Genomic DNA, 18801 nt, shown 5'->3' with positions numbered 1-18801 from the left:
TTTGTTGTTTCCATTTTTTGGTGTTAGTTTCTCCACTTAGAAAAACAATCCATTACCCATTTTCTAACCCTCGAGAAATAATGCTTATCAGGACTAAAATTGTCTCTTATTTTTAATGGAAAAAAGATAGAAGACTGACAGTTGCAGTATGATATTTATCACAAATAAATGAAACCTAGAACAATGTAACTGGATTGTATTATTGAAGTATTATAGATGAATCCAAGTCTTACCTGAGGATAAGCTAGAAAGCATAAAAGACCTGTAAAAATTTAACTTTGCCAAATGTTTTTACAACACTTTTCCTGCAATTAAAACACTGGAATTGCCCTGGATGGACTGAAGCTCGGGGAAATGATGATGGCAGAATAAAGCCAGATGGTGACCATCTAAAGACCCTCTTGCTCATTTTATTTCATAATCAAATTCTTAAGTATGAAAAGTTTAAAAAGGAGTTGGTTCCTCATACTGGTACCCTGACATTTGTATTGGTAATGTAAGCTGTAGATAGAGCTCTCAAGTTCTGTGGAAAGTTAGCATTAAATTACAGGCTAATGTTACTCTGGAAGAATTGTGTTCATTACAGCATGTATTTGAACCAACTCAAATATCCTTATAGTTGTCCTTCAGTTTATGATGCTGAACGTATCGTGCTCTAGCCCTATAAGAAAATAGCAAAGATGAGATTGCCTTGTAGTCTCATTTAGACAGTTAATTTTATCTTTGTTTTCTTAAGTCACATTTCATTGTGTTTCTCAATGGTGCAAAACTAATTGGTTCTTATCACAGTTACATTACCTTCAAAGGCAGATAAAATTAATGCAAAGTAAAAGATCACTACAATCATAGATATCTGGCTAAAAGGGAGACAGGCTTGCATGAGGTGGCTGCACAATCCACAGCAGACTCTGGCAGAATAATAAATCATGACTTTCTCCAGGTTATCATCCTGTGCTCTAGTTCATTATTTTGTATCATTTGTTTTAACCTTGGATTGTCCCTACTACATCTGCTCTGCTGTGATTAATTCTGCTGATGGAAATAAACTGTCGAAGGGCAATGCTGTGCTGCATGACTAATTAGCCTACTGAATTATGTCCATAAATTAACATTTTGTTTTTATTCATTTAAATAAATCAAGTTGTCCAAGATTATTTTGTGTAGATTGCTTTAATATCAATTTATATTTATAAATTTTAGCTGTTAGTTTAGTTTCTTTTTGGTTAACTAATTCTTAAAATTGTTTTCTAACTTTTCTGAAACTCTCAAACTTAGGTTATTGTCTCTGTTTATCCCAGAGGAAGAAAGGTTTTTTTTTTAAAGTTAACCTATGTTTTCTGCTATGATATGTGCCTTAGCCTTCCCTTCCTCCGCTCCTTCATGTCTCCAGTCTGGCTATGGATTCTCTTCATTCTTGGATTGTCTTGCTTCTATTAGAAATGGTTATTATTACCAAAAACTAAATCCTGACAAGCTTCTAGAACCTCTACCAAAAGGAGAATTGTTTTTTTAGATACCACAGGCAGAGACCAAGCCACTCAACTTTTTATGCTTTCACCTAGAGGAGTAGTTAGAACCAAGCAAGTTCTCAGTAGTTTTTAAAAAGTCCATTCAAGAATGATATATAATATTAATTATAAAACTGACACCATTTGAAAATCATAAAAAAGATGAGAAATGTTTTTACATACTCTGCAATTCTCAGTCTCTAGGTTCCAAAGATTATTTGAAGAATATGAGTCAGTCTTTCCTCCACACTGTTCCGTTGGTCTTACTTTAATAAAAGCTATTAGATACTTTTCCATAAGGAGTTCACTGCTTCCCACCTCAGGAGACTGGATAACTGGAGAGAATTTATAAGGCCTCAAGTTCATTCCAGAAAGTTCCCCAGTTGGCTGTTCTCCAGCTCCAGCTGGCTCCTTGGTCTCAATTGTGCACAGTTCTTCCCAATTCTTTGTTCAATGGGAGCACCTTGGTAGCTTGATTTAGCAATGGGAGTATTTATTCCACAGAAATCTGCAAGCATTACAGATCAGGACTTTTGGTTTCTAGAGAGATGTTTGTTAAACATTTACCAGCATTCTGTTTATATGAAAGGAACAGGATGCTGGGCATAGCTCTCTTATGGTACCTACCTGATCTCAATCTTAGCTTCTTAGCTGTTTTGCAGTAGAAGAATCTTCACAATTACTTCCCTCCCTCATCAGAGTCTACCACACCTAATCTTTCCTTAGTCCTCTGCCCTGTTTGAAATAAACATCCTAGAAATTCATACTTGAAATAAATATCCTAGAAAATCTCTCTGGGTGAAAGAGTCAGGAGACAGTTACTCTCTGGCTCTTGGCTTAGCGGGGCTTGGTATGTTCCAGTTACCACTTCCGACAGGTTCCACAACTTTAACACCTGCACCTGCTTTACAAAGGTGGATTCCATCCTTGACATGTAGTCTTGCCATAAAAATGCACCCATGACTGAACCATTGTATGTTACAAAACTGAATCACTCTTCAGTTTTGTGACCAGTGTACTTTCAAGGACAATAAAAAGTTTGCCTACAGGGCATTTCTAAAACAAAATGTACTTGTGTGTTTCACTCTACTAAGCAAAGGAATACAAATGTAGGGAAAATGATTATTTCTTTGAGAATTCTTCCAATCTTCTTGTGAGTGGCAGGGCCAATATGGAATATGAAGCATAAAGAAATATATAAAGAAAGGAATTCAATTCTAAACTGTTTTAAAAAACTTGCTCAAGCCAGTAAACTGGCACACACCTGTAATCCCAGCACTCAGGAGGCTGAGGGAAGAGGAACACCATGAGTTCGAGGCCAGCCTGGGCTACATAGTGAGATCAAGGCCAGACTGAACTACAGAGTGAGACCCTGTCTCAAACAAACAAACAAAAAAAGACTTGCTCAATGTACCAAGGAGTAGGAGGAAAGACTTTATGTTGGAACTCCTGCTGGAGCTTGTCTTTGAGCAATGACCAGGCCTTTAATATGAGAGTGGCAAAGAGGGAACCAATGGCTTGAGCCTATGAGCAAGTCTTAACTGTATACCTGACTGCTGAGAATTACTAGGAAATTTGATCGGATTCCAAGAGGTTCTTAAAGCTAAACAGAACAATTTATTAAATGCAACCAGTAATTAGAAGATATTACGGGTTGACCATCCCTAATCCAAAAATCTGAAATCCAAAATCCCAAAATTTTTCAGCACCAATATGATTCCACAAGTGGAAAATTCCACACTTGATTCCAGGTAAAGTGTCATAGTCAAAATACTCTTATACTAAAATTATTGTATAAAATTGCCTTCAGCTAAATGTATATAACATACTTGAAGCAGATTTTGTGCCTAGGTTAGGTTCCATCCCTAATGTATGCCATTATGTACATGAAAGTACTTCAAAATCTGGAAAAAAAAATCCAAAATCCAAAATACTTCTGGTCTCAAGCATTTTAGGTAAGGGATGCTTAACATGTATTGGATTTTGAGTATTAGAATGATAAAGATTTAATCTACCACCTTTACATAAGAAAAAATGGGTAAGCAAAGAGAACAACTAGGGCTAGTTAGAAAGCACATAGGAGTGGCATCAGGGAGGAGGTCAAGCCCAAAACTAGGGGGAGACCTACTCAATATGACAGAAGTCAGGGAATAGAAAGTGGAAGGGTTACCTAGAAAGGTCAGATGGGAACTTGTAGCACCCAAAAATATAGCATTCAAATGGCATAGCAAACTTGGACCTAGTACTGGTAAGTGCCAGCATCAGAAGAGTGAATCTGACAAGCAGAGCAAACACATCAACTAGAAATCTAGGTGATGTATAAGAGAGCTGAGCAAATGTGACAATGTGGTCAAAATGAGAAACCAGTAGGACACCAATACTAGGTTTACCAAGCTTCTAGAGTCTTGATGCACCCGGGGCTCAGGGTAAGTCCCAAGTCCAAATAGGATCCAGGGCACAGAGCTCACAGAATAGTGAGAAAAGAGAATCAAAGGGAAAAAATGGTATAATGGCTAGCATAAGAGGCATGTAAGAGTGTGCCAGGCCACGAATTGCCCAGAGATCCAAAGGTTGATCATCATAATGCAAGAGCTCGACATAGCTGTATTAGCGGTAAAGGAAAAGCAGAGGGTAGGTGGGAACTCAGCCACTGTGGATAGCTATTGTACTCCTGTGACTAATTCTAAACCTACATCAGATTGCAGATTCAAAGTTCTGTTAGGGTTGGTTGAAAAACTAGAAGATCCCTGTGAAAGTGGCTAAAGGAGAGGTAGGAGACAACAAAATTCTGTTGGCCCTTGTAACTAATGCAATAATACAGGTAGGAACAGACTACAGTCCACAGTGCTACCATGTAATATTGTAGTACTGGGGATTGAACCCAGTACCTTCACACTGAGCTTCATCCCAAGCCCTTTTTAAAATTATTTTTTGTTGGGCCGGGGATTTAGCTCAGTGGTTTTGCTGCCTGATGCGCAAGCGCAAGGACCTGAGTTCGACCCCCATTACCTGCCCCCCCCCCCGCCACCAAATTATGTTTTGTTGGCTGGGGATGTAGCTTAGTGGTACCGTGCCTGCCTCACAAGTGCAAGGTCCTGAGTTCAATCTCCTGTACAACAACAACAACAACAAAATATTTTTTTGTTTTGAGATGGGGTCTCACTTAAGTCACTGAGTGGTCAGGCTGGGTTCAGACTTGGAATCCTCCTGTCTCCATCTCCTAGAGTGCTGGGATAACAGGGGTGCACTACCATTCTTTGCTACAATTTAATTCTGATATTTTAGCCTGATATGTTTTGGGAAATTCTTCATGCATGAGCATCAGAGGACTAGGAAAATGAGAAGTATTTATATAAAATTTCACCAACAGTTTGAATAACTCAAGTTTAGGAATTATTCATATCCATTTCGATTTCTGGTTATTCTAATTATTTAAAAACTTTTTGGGGCACCAACTCCTTACATATTTGTTTTCCTTTGGTTAGCTTAACTTCCCTGCATGTTGGTAGTATAGTGTATATAACGAAGTATTTTTTCAAAAATTGAAGATTAAACACAACTCACAGTCATTACTCTTAGTTTTGGGCTTTTTTTTTTTTTGGCACTGGGGATCAAACTCAGGACCTCACACTTGCCAGGAAGGCATAGCACGGGGCCCCTAAGCTACGTTCCTGGCCCTGGGCATTCTTTATTAACTCCAGGAATATATATTTGTAACTGAGGCCCCAGTTTCACCTTATTTTCTGATCATTTGCCATACATTGTACTAACGTTGAGAGCCCCATATAACTTGAAGGGACTGCAATTCGCTGGTTTCTTTAAACGTAGGGCATACACCTATAGACACAAAAAAGGATTAAAGATTTGCTTATTTCAATGTATATTATTAAACTCTGAATAAATAACAATTAGGTATATTTCTTAAATTTTCCATACTATATTTTCTAAATTGTTATCAAATAGAGAAACTCAGGAGAGTTTCATAAGCAAGGCTGTGGATAGAGGGAGACTTCTGTTTCCTGTAAAGGAAAGCAAGAAATCTAGGTTTTATTTCATGGCCATTTCATGTAACCAAAACTGTTCTGTTTCACACATGTTCCTATTAAAAGTTCACATTAAAGCAATTGTGTGAGGCATTTTGTCTTCAATATGGAGACAGAGGATCAGAAATTCAAATATGTATTAATTGGTTAGTAGCATAGATGGCAAGCATCAGGGTTAAAATTAAGAGTCTATCAGATTCTATCAGCAGGAAGGAGTCCTGGGATTCATTAGAGATGAAGGCCATGGTCATGGAAGGGGAAAGTGGTGGCTCATATGCTATATATTAGCCAGAGCTGCCCCAGACTATTAGTGAGATAGCATGTGATTTAGGATGACAGTGTTCACAACTGTCTTCTGCACTCAAAATTCTCTATTACTCTCACTTTACAGGCTTACTGTTTCCTAAGCTTGCCTGATATTGACTTATTGAAGGTAATTGTTGAAAAATATTGTTTCCCATGTCTCACTTGGAGGTTCAGGAGGTCAAGGATGGGAGGCCAGGAATGTTATGATGTGGCAAGTTTGATGATATAAGAATTGCTGTTGTATTTAGATAGCCTCTATGAAGGAAAAACAATTTATTATTCAGGAAGGAAGACATCATCTTCCTAGTAGAAACTTGAGCAATTACCAGGAAGGGACATACAGATCAATTTGAGAGTGACTGGTGATCAAGGAAATTCCAAGCATGTGATAGCTCACCTACCTTATCTGACTCTTCCCACCTCACTGTCTGAACTTCATTCTGCTTTTTCTTTTGCTTTCTCAACTCCAGCTAACTTGTCTTCTTTCTGTTGCTCTAATGCATGTCTGTCCTCAACTCAAAGGCTTTGCCTTTGCTGTTCCCCTTGTATCTTGTGATATTCCTGAAGACCACAGGACTAGTTTCTAACCCTTCCTCATATGGTAGGCCTATGCAGTGGAAAAGCCAAGGAAGCAAGAAAGGAATGCACACTTTACTGACTGTGAAACAGATAGTACTCATCGCCTATATTGCATCCAGAAACTACTTAATGTTGTAAAAGGGAGGCTCCTTTCCCTTGCAATAAGCAGTGAGTTATACCTATCATTACATAGCATTTGCAATTAAATCAGGGTTAAAAATTAATGGGTTTCCTAGAAAAGAGAGAAACAGGATGAGTATAAAAACATAAGAAGAAAGTCACTAGTTGCATAATAATTAATCTGGATAAAATGTATTATTTAAAACCATTCAATCACTGCCTTATCTTTTCTAATTCTTGCACGGTGCTCGTAAGTATAATCATCTGACTGCATCTCTGAAATAGCATTAGGATTTGGGAAGCATCTTAATAAACACTAACTGAAGGCATTCTGAGGAAAACATCATTAATCATGTCATTTGATAAGAGGTACTGTCAGTGTTACATTTAGACATTTATACCCATACTAAATTCCTGTAAACAATCCTTGCGTGCATTAGGGAGTAGGAAAATGTAGGCTTGTTACGATAAACATATATATTTACACATAAACATATATATTTACATATAAATATATTTATACATACATATATGTCTTAAAATGGAACCTACTCAGATACATTTGGTCTCTTAGTTGTAGACTCTTTCCAGTACAGTTCAATTTGCACACTGCTGCTGAATTAAGTACTATTTCCATCTCATCCGTCAACTACTGAAAAATCTACAAGCGCTTCTTTTTTTAAGTAAATAAAATATTTTTAGGTTGGTATTTAAGACATTTAGTTATTGCTGGGTTTACCCTTCATCACTTAAGATTTGTATGAATTTTATTTAATTTTTAATTTTTTTTTTTTGGTTTTTGAAATAAGGACTTGCTATGTAGTTAAGACTGGCCTTGAGCTCACTATGTAGCCTAGGCTGGCCTTGAACTCAGTAATCTTCCTCCCTCAGCTTCCTGAGTGCTGGGATTACAGGCATGTGCTACCACACCCAGACGATTTATATGAATTTAAAAAAAATCAACCAAAGCATAATACCATAACTGATTATTTAGAACTCTATTGTCTATTTAGTCTCTATTTCTACCTTCTGCTGTGATGGTTGGTTGGATTCACAAGTTGCATACCTAATTTCTTCAGCAACAGGATACCCAGTTACATCCTTGGCTTTCTATCCAGAGCAAGCTTTCCCAGGAATGAAATTTCCTAATTTTAGCATCTTTTGCAATCTAGCTAGGCTGAGAACCTCTCAAACCAAGAAGTGCTGTCTTCTTTTTACTGCTTTTGTAAGAGACTCCTGTGACTTCCCTCACCTCTCTGGCATCTGGAGACACAGTGAGAAGATAGCTGCTCATTAATCAGGAAGGGATCCTCACTAGATACAGAATCTGCCAGCACCTTTACCTTGGACTTATCTGCTAGAGTTGTCAGAAATAAATTTCTGTTGTTTCTGGTTGTTAGCATTCCAAAAGTAATTTATTACAGAAGTCAGAATGGACTAAGAAAATCCTCCTTCTTCAAGGACCACAGATCCAGCCTCCAGCCTTGCAGCAAGACTTCATCAGTCTGAGCCCATGACAACAGCTCAGCCAGCTTCTGAGCTACCTTCAATAGTCTCTGCACCACTCTTGACAGCTCTACCCTTGGTGTCAATCTCTCTTTCTTTTAAAAGAAGCATATATTTGCATCTGAACGTCTCTATCAACCCATAACTGCCTGTGGAATCCCAGAAGTCATGTCTCCATCTTATCTTTTATTAGTTCTGGGTTTTATACACTTCTTAAGAAGGACTCCTCAACTGTAAGAGTATAAAAGTTACTTCACCTTTTCTGCCAGTGCTTTACAAATCTGATTTTTTTTTTTTTGGTACCAGGGATCAAACTCGGGACCTTGCACTTGCAAGGCAGGGGCCAGAACCACTGAGCTAAATCCCTGGCCCTACAAATCTGACTTTTGTAAGCATTCTTTCTGGAATTTGTTATTATTTACAGGTGAGATAAATTAACTGGTTTCCCAACCAACATCCAATTATTCAGTATCATTAATTGATCAGTGCATTATTTATCTGTGATACATCAGTTTTTAGTCATATATATGCATATTTGATTTAATGCCATTTTTTATAAAATTCTCTTTCTTCCTATGTGTATGATCCGGAATATATATATATATATATATATATATACACACACACACATATTTATAGTATATATGTGCATGTATACACCAAGGAAGCAGAAGGTTAAAAATTATCAAGATGCTAGATATTGATAAGTGACAATTAGACATTAAGAAGCCCATTGTAAGTATCACTATGATCTGGATACAGCTCCAATTATGAAGATTTCAAGGAAAAAAATGATAAGAGGCTCATTCCCCACTTCAGAGAATCTGAGTAGACTGCAGGAATGGTTGCCAAGGCAGGATATCAGGAAAGCATCTCCACAGGGACGCTGTGATAGTGATTCTCCTATAGTCTTGATTCAGTTATGTGCCTCTTTCCAGTAACAGTCAGTCCCTCCATTAAATAGGGTACATATGTACTAAATTCCAGTAAGTATGCATAGGTCTGTTTCAGGAATCTAAACTCTGCAATATTATGTGTCCAATCCTGCATCAACATCGCATTTCTACTACTGTAGCTTTACATTTTAATATACTGTAATAAATTTTTTTTCAAAAAGATCTTGACTTTTTATTTTTTCCAGATGAACTTTAAGAAAAAGCTTGTCAAGTTCTCTTTTTAAAAACAAATTCTGGGTCGGGGATTTAGCTCAGTGGTTCCGCTGCCTGCCTTGCAAGCACAAGGTCCCTAGTTGAGTTCGATCCCCCCCAAAAAAAAATTCATAGAGAAAAACAAATCCTCTTAGGATTTCAATTGGGTTTATATCAACTAGATGATTTGAGAAAGCCATCAGGTTTGTAATATTTTTTCTACCCACGTTCATAATATATTTATTCAAGTATTTTCTATGTCATTTAATAAATGTTTTATGTAAGTTCTACAGTTTTGGGGTTTAGTACTAGTTATAATTTTTATTGCTTTAAGATATGTAAATAATTATGTTTTAAAATTACATTTTGCTGCTATTTATGAAAGATAATTTTATCTTAGTCACTTGACCATCACTTTTCTTAGAATTCTGATAATTTTGGTTGCTGGACTTTTTCTTGACAGTCATGACCTCTGCACATAGGCTTTTCTCTGTGCTACAGGCTCTTTCCCCTCTCTCTTTCTCTGCTTCATTTCATTGATGTAAAAATTTGATTTTAATAGAAATGTTTTCAATAGCTTATCACTGGGTATGTCTTCAAAGGTCTCAAGTAGATTTTATCAGTTCAGGTAAGCTTTGTTTTATTCCTATTTTACTGAGCTTTATCTTTGCCCCCAATATTATCAAAATGATTATAGTAAAGCTACTTTACTATATATGGACTATGTAAATTCTTTCGTAAAAACTTACCAAGACTTTTTATGAGTGATTATACTTTCAATATCTTCATGTATGCTTGCAAATGTAAATTTTAAATTTCTATATATTGCAATTTAAAACCTATATCTTTTATTATGAGTTTTGTCAAAATTTCTAATGATTATAATTATTGTACATATTCCATTTTTCCTTAAATTCTGCTGGGTTAATTTTGATGTTTTTATGGGCATATAGATTCATGACGGTAAACCAGTTATGGTGGGAACATTCCTATAATTGCAGTTCCTTAGGAGACTAAAGCAGGGGGATTGAGAGTTTGAGGCCATCCTGGGCAACATAGTGAGAACCCTATCTCAAAAAAAAAAGTTCACGATATTTCTAACATATTGGTTAGTTTAATCAGCAAAACACATTCACTTTTGTTTTGATTGAAAATATCTTTCCTACTTTCTCCTTGTTACCATATATAGTACTTGGCATATTTTTCTCCATTCTTTTATATCTCAATTTTTGTTTTATAGGTATGTCTGACCAACAGCATGTTTTGATTTTTTTTTTTTTTTTTTGGTACTGGGGATCAAACTCGGGTCCTTGCGCTTGCGAAGCAGGTGCCGGCACCACTGAGCTAAATCCCCGGCAACAGCATGTTTTGACTTTTTTTTACTACTCACTATAATTTGTCTAAGAGATTGACTTAACCTATTTAGTTGTGATAGTACATATTTAATCTTATGTCATAATATTTATAACTTCATGAAAATTATTTTTTCTGCCAGTTTCACTTTTTTTTTGCAGTACTGGGTATTGAACTCAGGACCCTGCACTTGCAAGGCAGGCATGGTGTCACTGAGCTAAATCCCTGGGCCTGCCAGGTTCACTTCTTACAATCATCATTTTTATTTCATGTACTCTTGGTTGTATATATTTTTAATCTCCATTCACTTTAGGTAATCCTTTCCAAAAGCGTTCGTTAAGGTAAATTTTGTAGTCTTTAAAAAAATTATTTTTAATGCCTTAGTATTGCCTTCAAATTTGAATGATAGTTTGATTGAATGATACCCCAAAAAAGCATTTTTTTTTTTTGAGATAGGGTCTTGCTATGTAGTTCAGGTTGGCAGCAATCCTCCTGCCCCAGCCTCCTGAGTTCTGGGGTTACAGGCTTTTGCCACTACACTTGGCAAAATATTCCTTTAGAACTGCAAATAAATTGTTCCATTTGCTTATCATCTAGTAGTTCAAATGGCAAGTTTGACACCAATACAAATATTTCTCATTTTTGTTTTACCCTTTAGAAACTCTTTTATCTATTTCCTTCAAGACCGGAAAATTTCACATACTACGACTGGTGCATTTTCCTTCCACACACATAAAGAGATATTTTATTGGTTTCCTTTACAAGAGTTAATAACATCATTTAAAAATATATCAGGTCATTTGAGACACCAATCAAGACAAGGCATGAAGATGAAAATTAAATGTTTAATTAATCAAAGGCACTACAATGCTACCTAAAATCTACTACAATACTATGGTGATATTAGACAAAGGGAGATTAAGCTACAGTGAAAACATCTAGTGTGAATATTAGACATTTATAGCAGGAAGTTTGCTTTCTAGAAAACTACAGTATACTATTTGGGCTCAGTTCGATAAGTGGCTAGGAAAAGACAACGATGGCTGGGAGTAAAGCTAAGAAACCAAGATAAGTCTCCAAATAGATGATACTATATTAGTCATCTTCTCAAGAAGTGTTTGCTGCCTCCTCTTAAGATCCCAATGCCTGCATAAGATGAAAGCTGCTTGCTCCTGCCTTTTTCTGAGTTCAGCAACCAGGAGAACTAGTTTTTGGCATTTCCCTGGGATTTTGCTGAAATTTAGTATAGTCCTTGAAGAACCTGTGACATACTGGTGTGCTGCTAATTGCTCTCAAATATCTCCACCCAACATATGGAAAAGTCTCTAGGCTCTAGTTAAAACTGAAGGGCTCACAAAATCATCTGAGGCCAGAATGAGACAACCTAGTCATGTAATCTGGCCAGTTCTCAGTTTTCCTCCAGTTTAAGATAAACATCATTGTACCTGATAACGCGATGTTGAAAGCCACCCTGGAGCAAACCTGGTCTCTGATGAACTTTTCATGAAATAACCAAAGGAAAAATACTGTAGTGGTAAGGTTTATTTTCTTTTACCTTGCTTTATTTTAAAATAGAATAACCTATAAGTTATTCTGTTACAAAGGAACATGGCTGAACAGGTAGGAAACAGATTCTCCATTGTGAGTTCGCCGGATGGCCTCTGCAAGAATCATGGAGACGTCGACCACCTGAATTTTGGAGCAGTTCTTCATCTTATCTTCCTGAGGTATGGTATTGGTGACTACTACTGCTTCAAAGCACGCACTGTCGATGCGGGCAATGGCCGGGCCAGAAAAGATTCCATGTGTCAAGATCGCATAAACTCTGGTGGCCCCAGCTGAGGCAAGTTTGTCAGCTGCGTGGCAGATCGTACCACAAGTATCAGCCATGTCATCCACAAGGATGGCCACACGATCCTTCACGTCTCCCACCAGCACCATGCGATCCACTTCATTGGCCTTCTTCCGTTCTTTATGAATCAAGGCAAAGTCCACATTCAAGCGGTCCGCAATTGAAGTGACTCTTTTGGCTCCGCCAGCGTCGGGCGAGACAACAATGCAGTTTTTCCACTCGGAAATATTCTCCTTTATCCATTTCAGGACCGCTGGTTCTGCATACAAATTGTCTACAGGGATATCAAAAAAGCCCTGAATTTGGGAAGCGTGTAGGTCCATGGTGATGATATGATCCGCGCCCGCTATAGACAGCATATTTGCTACGAGCTTAGCAGAGATCGGGGCCCTGCTCTTATCCTTCTTATCCTGCCGGGCGTAAGGGAAGCACGGGATGACTGCGGTAACGCGGCTGGCGGAAGCAATCTTGCAGGCATTAATCATGATCAAAAGCTCCATTAGACCGTCGTTGATTTCGCCACACCCACTCTGAACGATGTAGACATCTTCTCCACGCACACTCTCGCCAATTTCCACACACGTTTCCTGGTTACTGAATTTCTTAGTGACCACCTTACCTAGCTCCAGGCCCAGGCGGTCGGCAATTTTCTGGGATAAATCCTGGTGGGAGCTGCCGCTGAAGATTTTGATATTCGGCATTTTGGTTAACTACCTCAGGTGTTCCTGACCTAGCGACCGCGGCTACCGGTTACCGGCAAAACTGCTACAGAAGTCAGGCCACAGGCTCTAACAGCTTCCGGCTTCCGGTTGTTGGTTGTTACAGGGGCCGTTACAGGTCTTCCCGCGCACGCGCTGTGTTAAAGTGACCTTGGGTCTTTGGAAATTTTTTTCTTGAGAGCCAGTTTTTGGCTTGTGCGCTTCATACTTCTAAATTAAAAAATCAGTTCTTTCTAGTCAACGAAATTGTTACTATTGGTACTGTTATTAATGCTCTTATTCATTTCCTAGGACTTTTAAAACCAATTTGAATACATAAAAACAAAACTTCCATAAAGTCAAAAATACACAAGTTTAAAAGGAAATTTACAGACCGGAGGAAAGTATGTCCAAGTGTTGTTTTAGATAGAGTTCCTTCAATTGAGTGTGTCTGGGGAAGGGGGCCGGGGGGGGGGGTTGGGTGGAAGATGAACAAGTTGGAAATGGTGTAAGTGGACAATTCACAGTTCTAAAAAGTGGCCAATAAAAGAGTGAAAAAAATACTAGTAATACAGAAAAATGTTAATTTTTTTCACACGAGTGGAAATTACAAGATAGATGATGCCTTCTTATAGAAAGTATAACCATACAGGTTTTGCAAGGGTAATTTTCCACGTGAACTTTGACTCATCATTTCTAATTCTAGGAATTCTTTTCAAAGAAATATTCACAAGGGCCAAAAAAATGTTGATAATAATGTTTGTTGCTATATCAGTTCACTTAACAAATGTTCTATATCACTTGTCTGTAAGGTTATGTATACCCTACTTCTAGGGTATAACATGGTACAAATGTCTAGTAACCACACCTGAATTGTTTATAAAAGTGAAATCTGGAAACTCAGCAATTGTTCATCACTAACTAAATTATCAAATAATTTCCTGTCCATGCAATGCAACCATTGCGAGATTGATATATGAAATTATATGGAAATATACCCAAGTTATTTTTGAAGGTAAAAAAGCTAGTCACAAAAATATGCATAGTATTTTATTTACATATTTAAATTATGTAATATTCAAAGTATGAAGTATAGATGTCCCTTTTATAATGACTACCTTTGAAAAGGGGTGTAGGTTGTTGGGAGTTCAAAATGAAGGACTGTTACATTTTATTGCTATTAATGTGGTATTATATTTTCATTACTTTTATAATAAAAAAGATGAATAAAATATTTTTGGTATCCATTTGATTGCAAATTTTAAGTATATAGTTTCCACAATGTATTTCAGGTTGGAGTAGTGGGGAAGGAAGTAGGAAGGATCATAGATGCCAAGAATTTCAACAGTAAATGGAATATTTCATTAAAATAATGGTGGCATCAATTGTAGATTATATATTCATATTTTTCTAATTATACGCCTGACATTTGGATATTGGAATTTTTTTGTTTAGCTTCAAACCAAATCATCATCATAATTTTGAAATTACTTAATAATTGTTGAGTATATTTTTCACATAATTTCTGAGCTTCCTTAGTGGGTTGGGTCTGTGGATTATAGGAGTTGGGTAAGGAATTGGGTAGGCAACAGAAATGGGTAAGGTCCAGCAATATCTGTGAAACATTATTTGGCTATAAAAATACTTTTATATGTTGATTGAGCTATTGCTATAAATCCATAAAAACAGCTAAAAATAGTATATCAAAATGACTTCTTGATGATTCAATCACATGTCTCTTGACATCAGTATACTCAGTTTCTTCATGGTTGATAGTGTATGAGAGCTGCCTTCTATCCACAACCCTTCATTTGTGTTCTTTCCTGTCAAAAACCAGCAGAACCATCTATACCATACAATTCATCCTAAACCAGACTTCATACAGTGATTTCTAAATAAAATCCTGTTTCTTAATTTAGAAAAACTAAAAAGTATCTGCAGCTTCAATTAAATTGATTTTTCTTTTAGTGTTCTCAGTGTGTCACACATTTTTCAGTTTTTAATGAAAAACAAACAGATTTAAGTAGATTTAATATAGTTGGTTGCATTTTTCTTGAGGTGTTAAGTAGAAGACATCTTTGTCTTGCTGCTATTGTTGTTCCACACTCTGGCTATTGCTGTACCTCATAGTTCCAGGGATTGTCTAGAATCACAAAAGACTAACGACCTGGGAGACTACCAACTCGTCCACAGACAGGGAACTAAGTCCAGAGAAACAACCTATTGCCTAATGAGAGGCAAGGTATGGATTAGAATGTGGGATTCCTGAATTCCCATGTATGGCTTTTTATGCTACATCACTTTAGAACTTTGTTTCTGAAGGAAAAATTTTAAAAGTCGTGTAGAAATATTTGCATAAAGTTTTTCTCTCGTATCAAGTAACTATAACAAAGAACGAACACAAAACTGAAAATTCTCTTGCTTAAAAAAAGAAATACAAGCAAACAAAAATTACAGTTTCCAGAAATAAAGAAACCATTAGTAGTGTCATGGCATATCATTGTTATTCTGACCTTTCTGTCCTGGTTCTATTGCAAGAAGATTTAGCTCTTGTTTACTTTGTTCTCTGTAGGTTGAGAGACTGTCTTATCATTGACTGTTTCTAACAAAGGTTAAGGTAGGAATAATGCCTATTGAACAACAAATTCTTTCTTTTTAGGACATTTTTTCTCAATAAATTACTCTGAAAAGGAAAATTGTGGTAGAGAGAAAATATCTTATCTTTCTCCTTCCCAAGGCAAGCATATTTAAATGTCATCACTTCATAGCTGTGAGAATTGTTGCAATTTGAAGGTCTTTTGAGTCAATACCCAGAATACACATATATATATCTAACTTTAGTAACAGTTTCTTGCTTTACTGATTATTCTTTTACCATCACAATTCCAACATAAATAATTCAAAGAAAGCCCTAATGCAGCTTGATCAGCTAAGGAGAAAAGAAATTCAGTGAGTTCTTTCAGAAAGTAGAGAAAAATGGTTGTATTTTAAGCAAAATAAATGCTTTCACTAAACATACTTGCAGTTGACAAAATGCTAGATGTTTAGGTGGCAATTATAGTTCTTTGATAAACTGTCAAATCTTGTCACAACACATGTTACAAACAAGGACAGATTTAGATGTCCTTTATGACAGCTTTGTGTAGGTTGCGAATGTTTGGCAGTTAATTTCAAACAAGGAACATATTTTTCTTTCCAGCAGTTATCTGCTTGTTTATTAGGAAGGGTTTCTTTGTGCCTTTAATCTTACTCATTTGACTCACAGTTCCAGATCATTATTGTAACATTACCTTACCTCATTTATTTTGTTCATAATAATCATCCACAAAACTTTGAGAAAACAATTTTCTACAGAGTTCTACATTGGCATAAATGCTTTAAAGTTTGTTTTGTGATTCTTTACAATTGAAGTTGACTACTGTGTGTGTTTACTGAGCTTTTCTCTGGAAGTCTGTCATTTTATATAATAGATGTGTAGATAGTGACTAGGTAAATAAAACTGAGTGAACCAAATAGAATTTGGAGAAAATTTTGCAATTCTGAAACATAACTTTAATTCTGAGTATTATGTTAGAGTCATGAGGGTGTTTTTGAAATGTACTTTGAAACTTTAAAACAACTCTGATGAATTTAAGAATCCTAGTATAAAATAATAATCTGAGAACAACGAGGTTGTTTGAGCTGAATAATATATTATTGTAATCGTGGGCAAAACAATATAAAGAAATTTCATAAGTAGTAAATTACAAATAAAAATATTTCCTAACATATGAAAAGTTTCAAAGTACTTTAAAGCAGTTTTGGATAATGGATAGTTTGCTTCTCATGTAGAATATCAATTTCTTTAAATTATTAAAGAAGTATGTTAATAAAATGTGTCCTGTGCACACATCTTTTAAGGAATTACTTTTTCTTTACAATAAAGACTATTTAATTCTGGTAATAAACACTGAGACTAGTTATCCATTTACATATGTTTCACTTGAGTGCAGTTTATTACAGAAAGCTTTTGCAGTTCTCAAACTTCAGGGTCACTAGATCACCCTGAGGGTTTCTTAAAACATCCTTTCCAGAGTTCCATCCCTGGAGCTTGTGATCAGTAGGCCTGGGGGAGCCTGGATTTTGCTTATTTCTGACAAGATACCTAGTGATATTGATACTGTTCTATTGACCATGATTTTGAGAATCTATTTCATTGAAAAATTGAAACTTATTGGCTAGATGCTTTCCATGACATCATTTTATTGTATCTTTATTATCTGCAGTATCTTTAATATGATTTCCTTTGTCATTATAATATTAGATTTTTGTAATTGTTCTCATTCTTTTTTATCAATTTCACCAGAAATCTATTAACTTTCTCAGTCTTTTCTCAAAAAAATAAAACCTAATGTTTGAAATTGTTGATGTAATCCATTGGCTGTTTGTTTTTCACTTTGTTGACCTCAAAATAATTTTTATTTTCTTTCATCCCTTTTTGTTATTTTGCTGTTCCTTTTCTAACTTTTTAAGATATGTGCTTAGTTTATTATTTATTATGGAAAGCTATATACTTTTCTTCTATGAACTGTTTTTTGTTTCTTTTCTTTTTCTTTCTTTTTTTTTTTTTTGAGTCAAGGTCTCACTAGGTAGTTGAGGCTGGCCTCAAATTTACTGCGATCCTGCTGCCTCAGCCACCCAAGTGCTGGGATTACAGGCATGCACTACTATGCCCAGCCTCTTCTATAAACTGTTTTAAGTGAATTTTGTTTTGTTTTGTTTTGTTTTGTTTTGTTTGTACTAGCGAGGGAATCAGGCACAGAATTTGATTGGTGCTTTGCAAACACTCTACCACTGAACTACATCCCAACTTAATTGAGTGTTATGCTTAGTATTTTTGTAATATTTCTGTTATTGTTCAGGTTAAAGTATTTTCCAGTTATGATGGCTATTTCTTCTTTATTTTAGGAGTCACTTAGAAATTTATTTATAAATTTACAAATATAGGGGTATTTTTACTTACCTTGTTGTTGATCTTGTTTTAGTTTCTAATTTAATCACACTGGATTTGGAAAATATGTTCTGTATGATTTCAGTTCTTTGAAATTTTCTGTAAAAGTTTTTTATGTTCCTTATTGGTCACTTTTCATAAGTATTTCATATGTGTTGAAAAACACCTACTTTTAAAAAATTTATATATTAATTGGTACATTCTAGGTAAACAATACATTTACATTTATCATTGGGTGTTTGTACCTGAACATGATATATCTTAGTTCTTAGTTTTTTCCCCATTACCTATGCGCCCTTCACCTCCACCACCCTTCCCTATTTACATAGACTTTGTTCCCTTTTTTTTTTTCTTTCTCATAATTTTTCCTTTCCTTTCTTCCCTTTCCCCTTCCCCTCCCACCACCCATCCACCTTTGGACCTTTTCCTATTTCAAATTATCAATTATTCGTTTTAATCATTTCATCCTTATTTACTCTTTCAGTTTCTCACACTAGAGATACTATTCGGTATTTACACATGTGTGTCCTATTTATTTCACTTAAGAGTATGGCCTCAATATGCATCCATTTAGCTATAAATGACTCTAATTTCTCATTCTTTATGGCTGAGTAGTACTCCATTTTATAAAAAAAAAACACATCTTCTTTGGAAACAGCCCAAGTGCCCATCAACTGGAAACTGGATAAAGAAAAAAA

At 35.9% G+C, this 18801-nt stretch overlaps 1 protein-coding gene across 1 annotated transcript; it reads right to left on the bottom strand.

Annotated features, from left to right (window-relative positions):
- Window positions 1-11442: 11442 nt before the first annotated feature.
- On the bottom strand, window positions 11443-13255 carry Prps1l1 (phosphoribosyl pyrophosphate synthetase 1 like 1). Its single transcript, XM_004839588.3, has one exon. It carries the CDS (start codon window positions 13114-13116, stop codon window positions 12160-12162), a length of 957 nt encoding a protein of 318 aa, XP_004839645.1. The 5' UTR covers window positions 13117-13255; the 3' UTR covers window positions 11443-12159.
- Window positions 13256-18801: the final 5546 nt, after the last annotated feature.

The sequence above is a fragment of the Heterocephalus glaber genome, unplaced genomic scaffold (genome assembly GCF_053883595.1).
Source record: "Heterocephalus glaber isolate CG9 unplaced genomic scaffold, H.glaber_assembly_v1.0 deba00000676, whole genome shotgun sequence".
In the NCBI taxonomy this organism is placed as follows: Eukaryota; Metazoa; Chordata; class Mammalia; order Rodentia; family Bathyergidae; genus Heterocephalus; species Heterocephalus glaber.
This window is presented reverse-complemented; position numbering and strand designations above follow the sequence as displayed.

Coding starts and splice junctions, on each gene's coding strand:
- Prps1l1 (XM_004839588.3), bottom strand. CDS start 13,116: ATGCCGAATATCAAAATCTTCAGCGGCAGCTCCCACCAGGATTTATCC.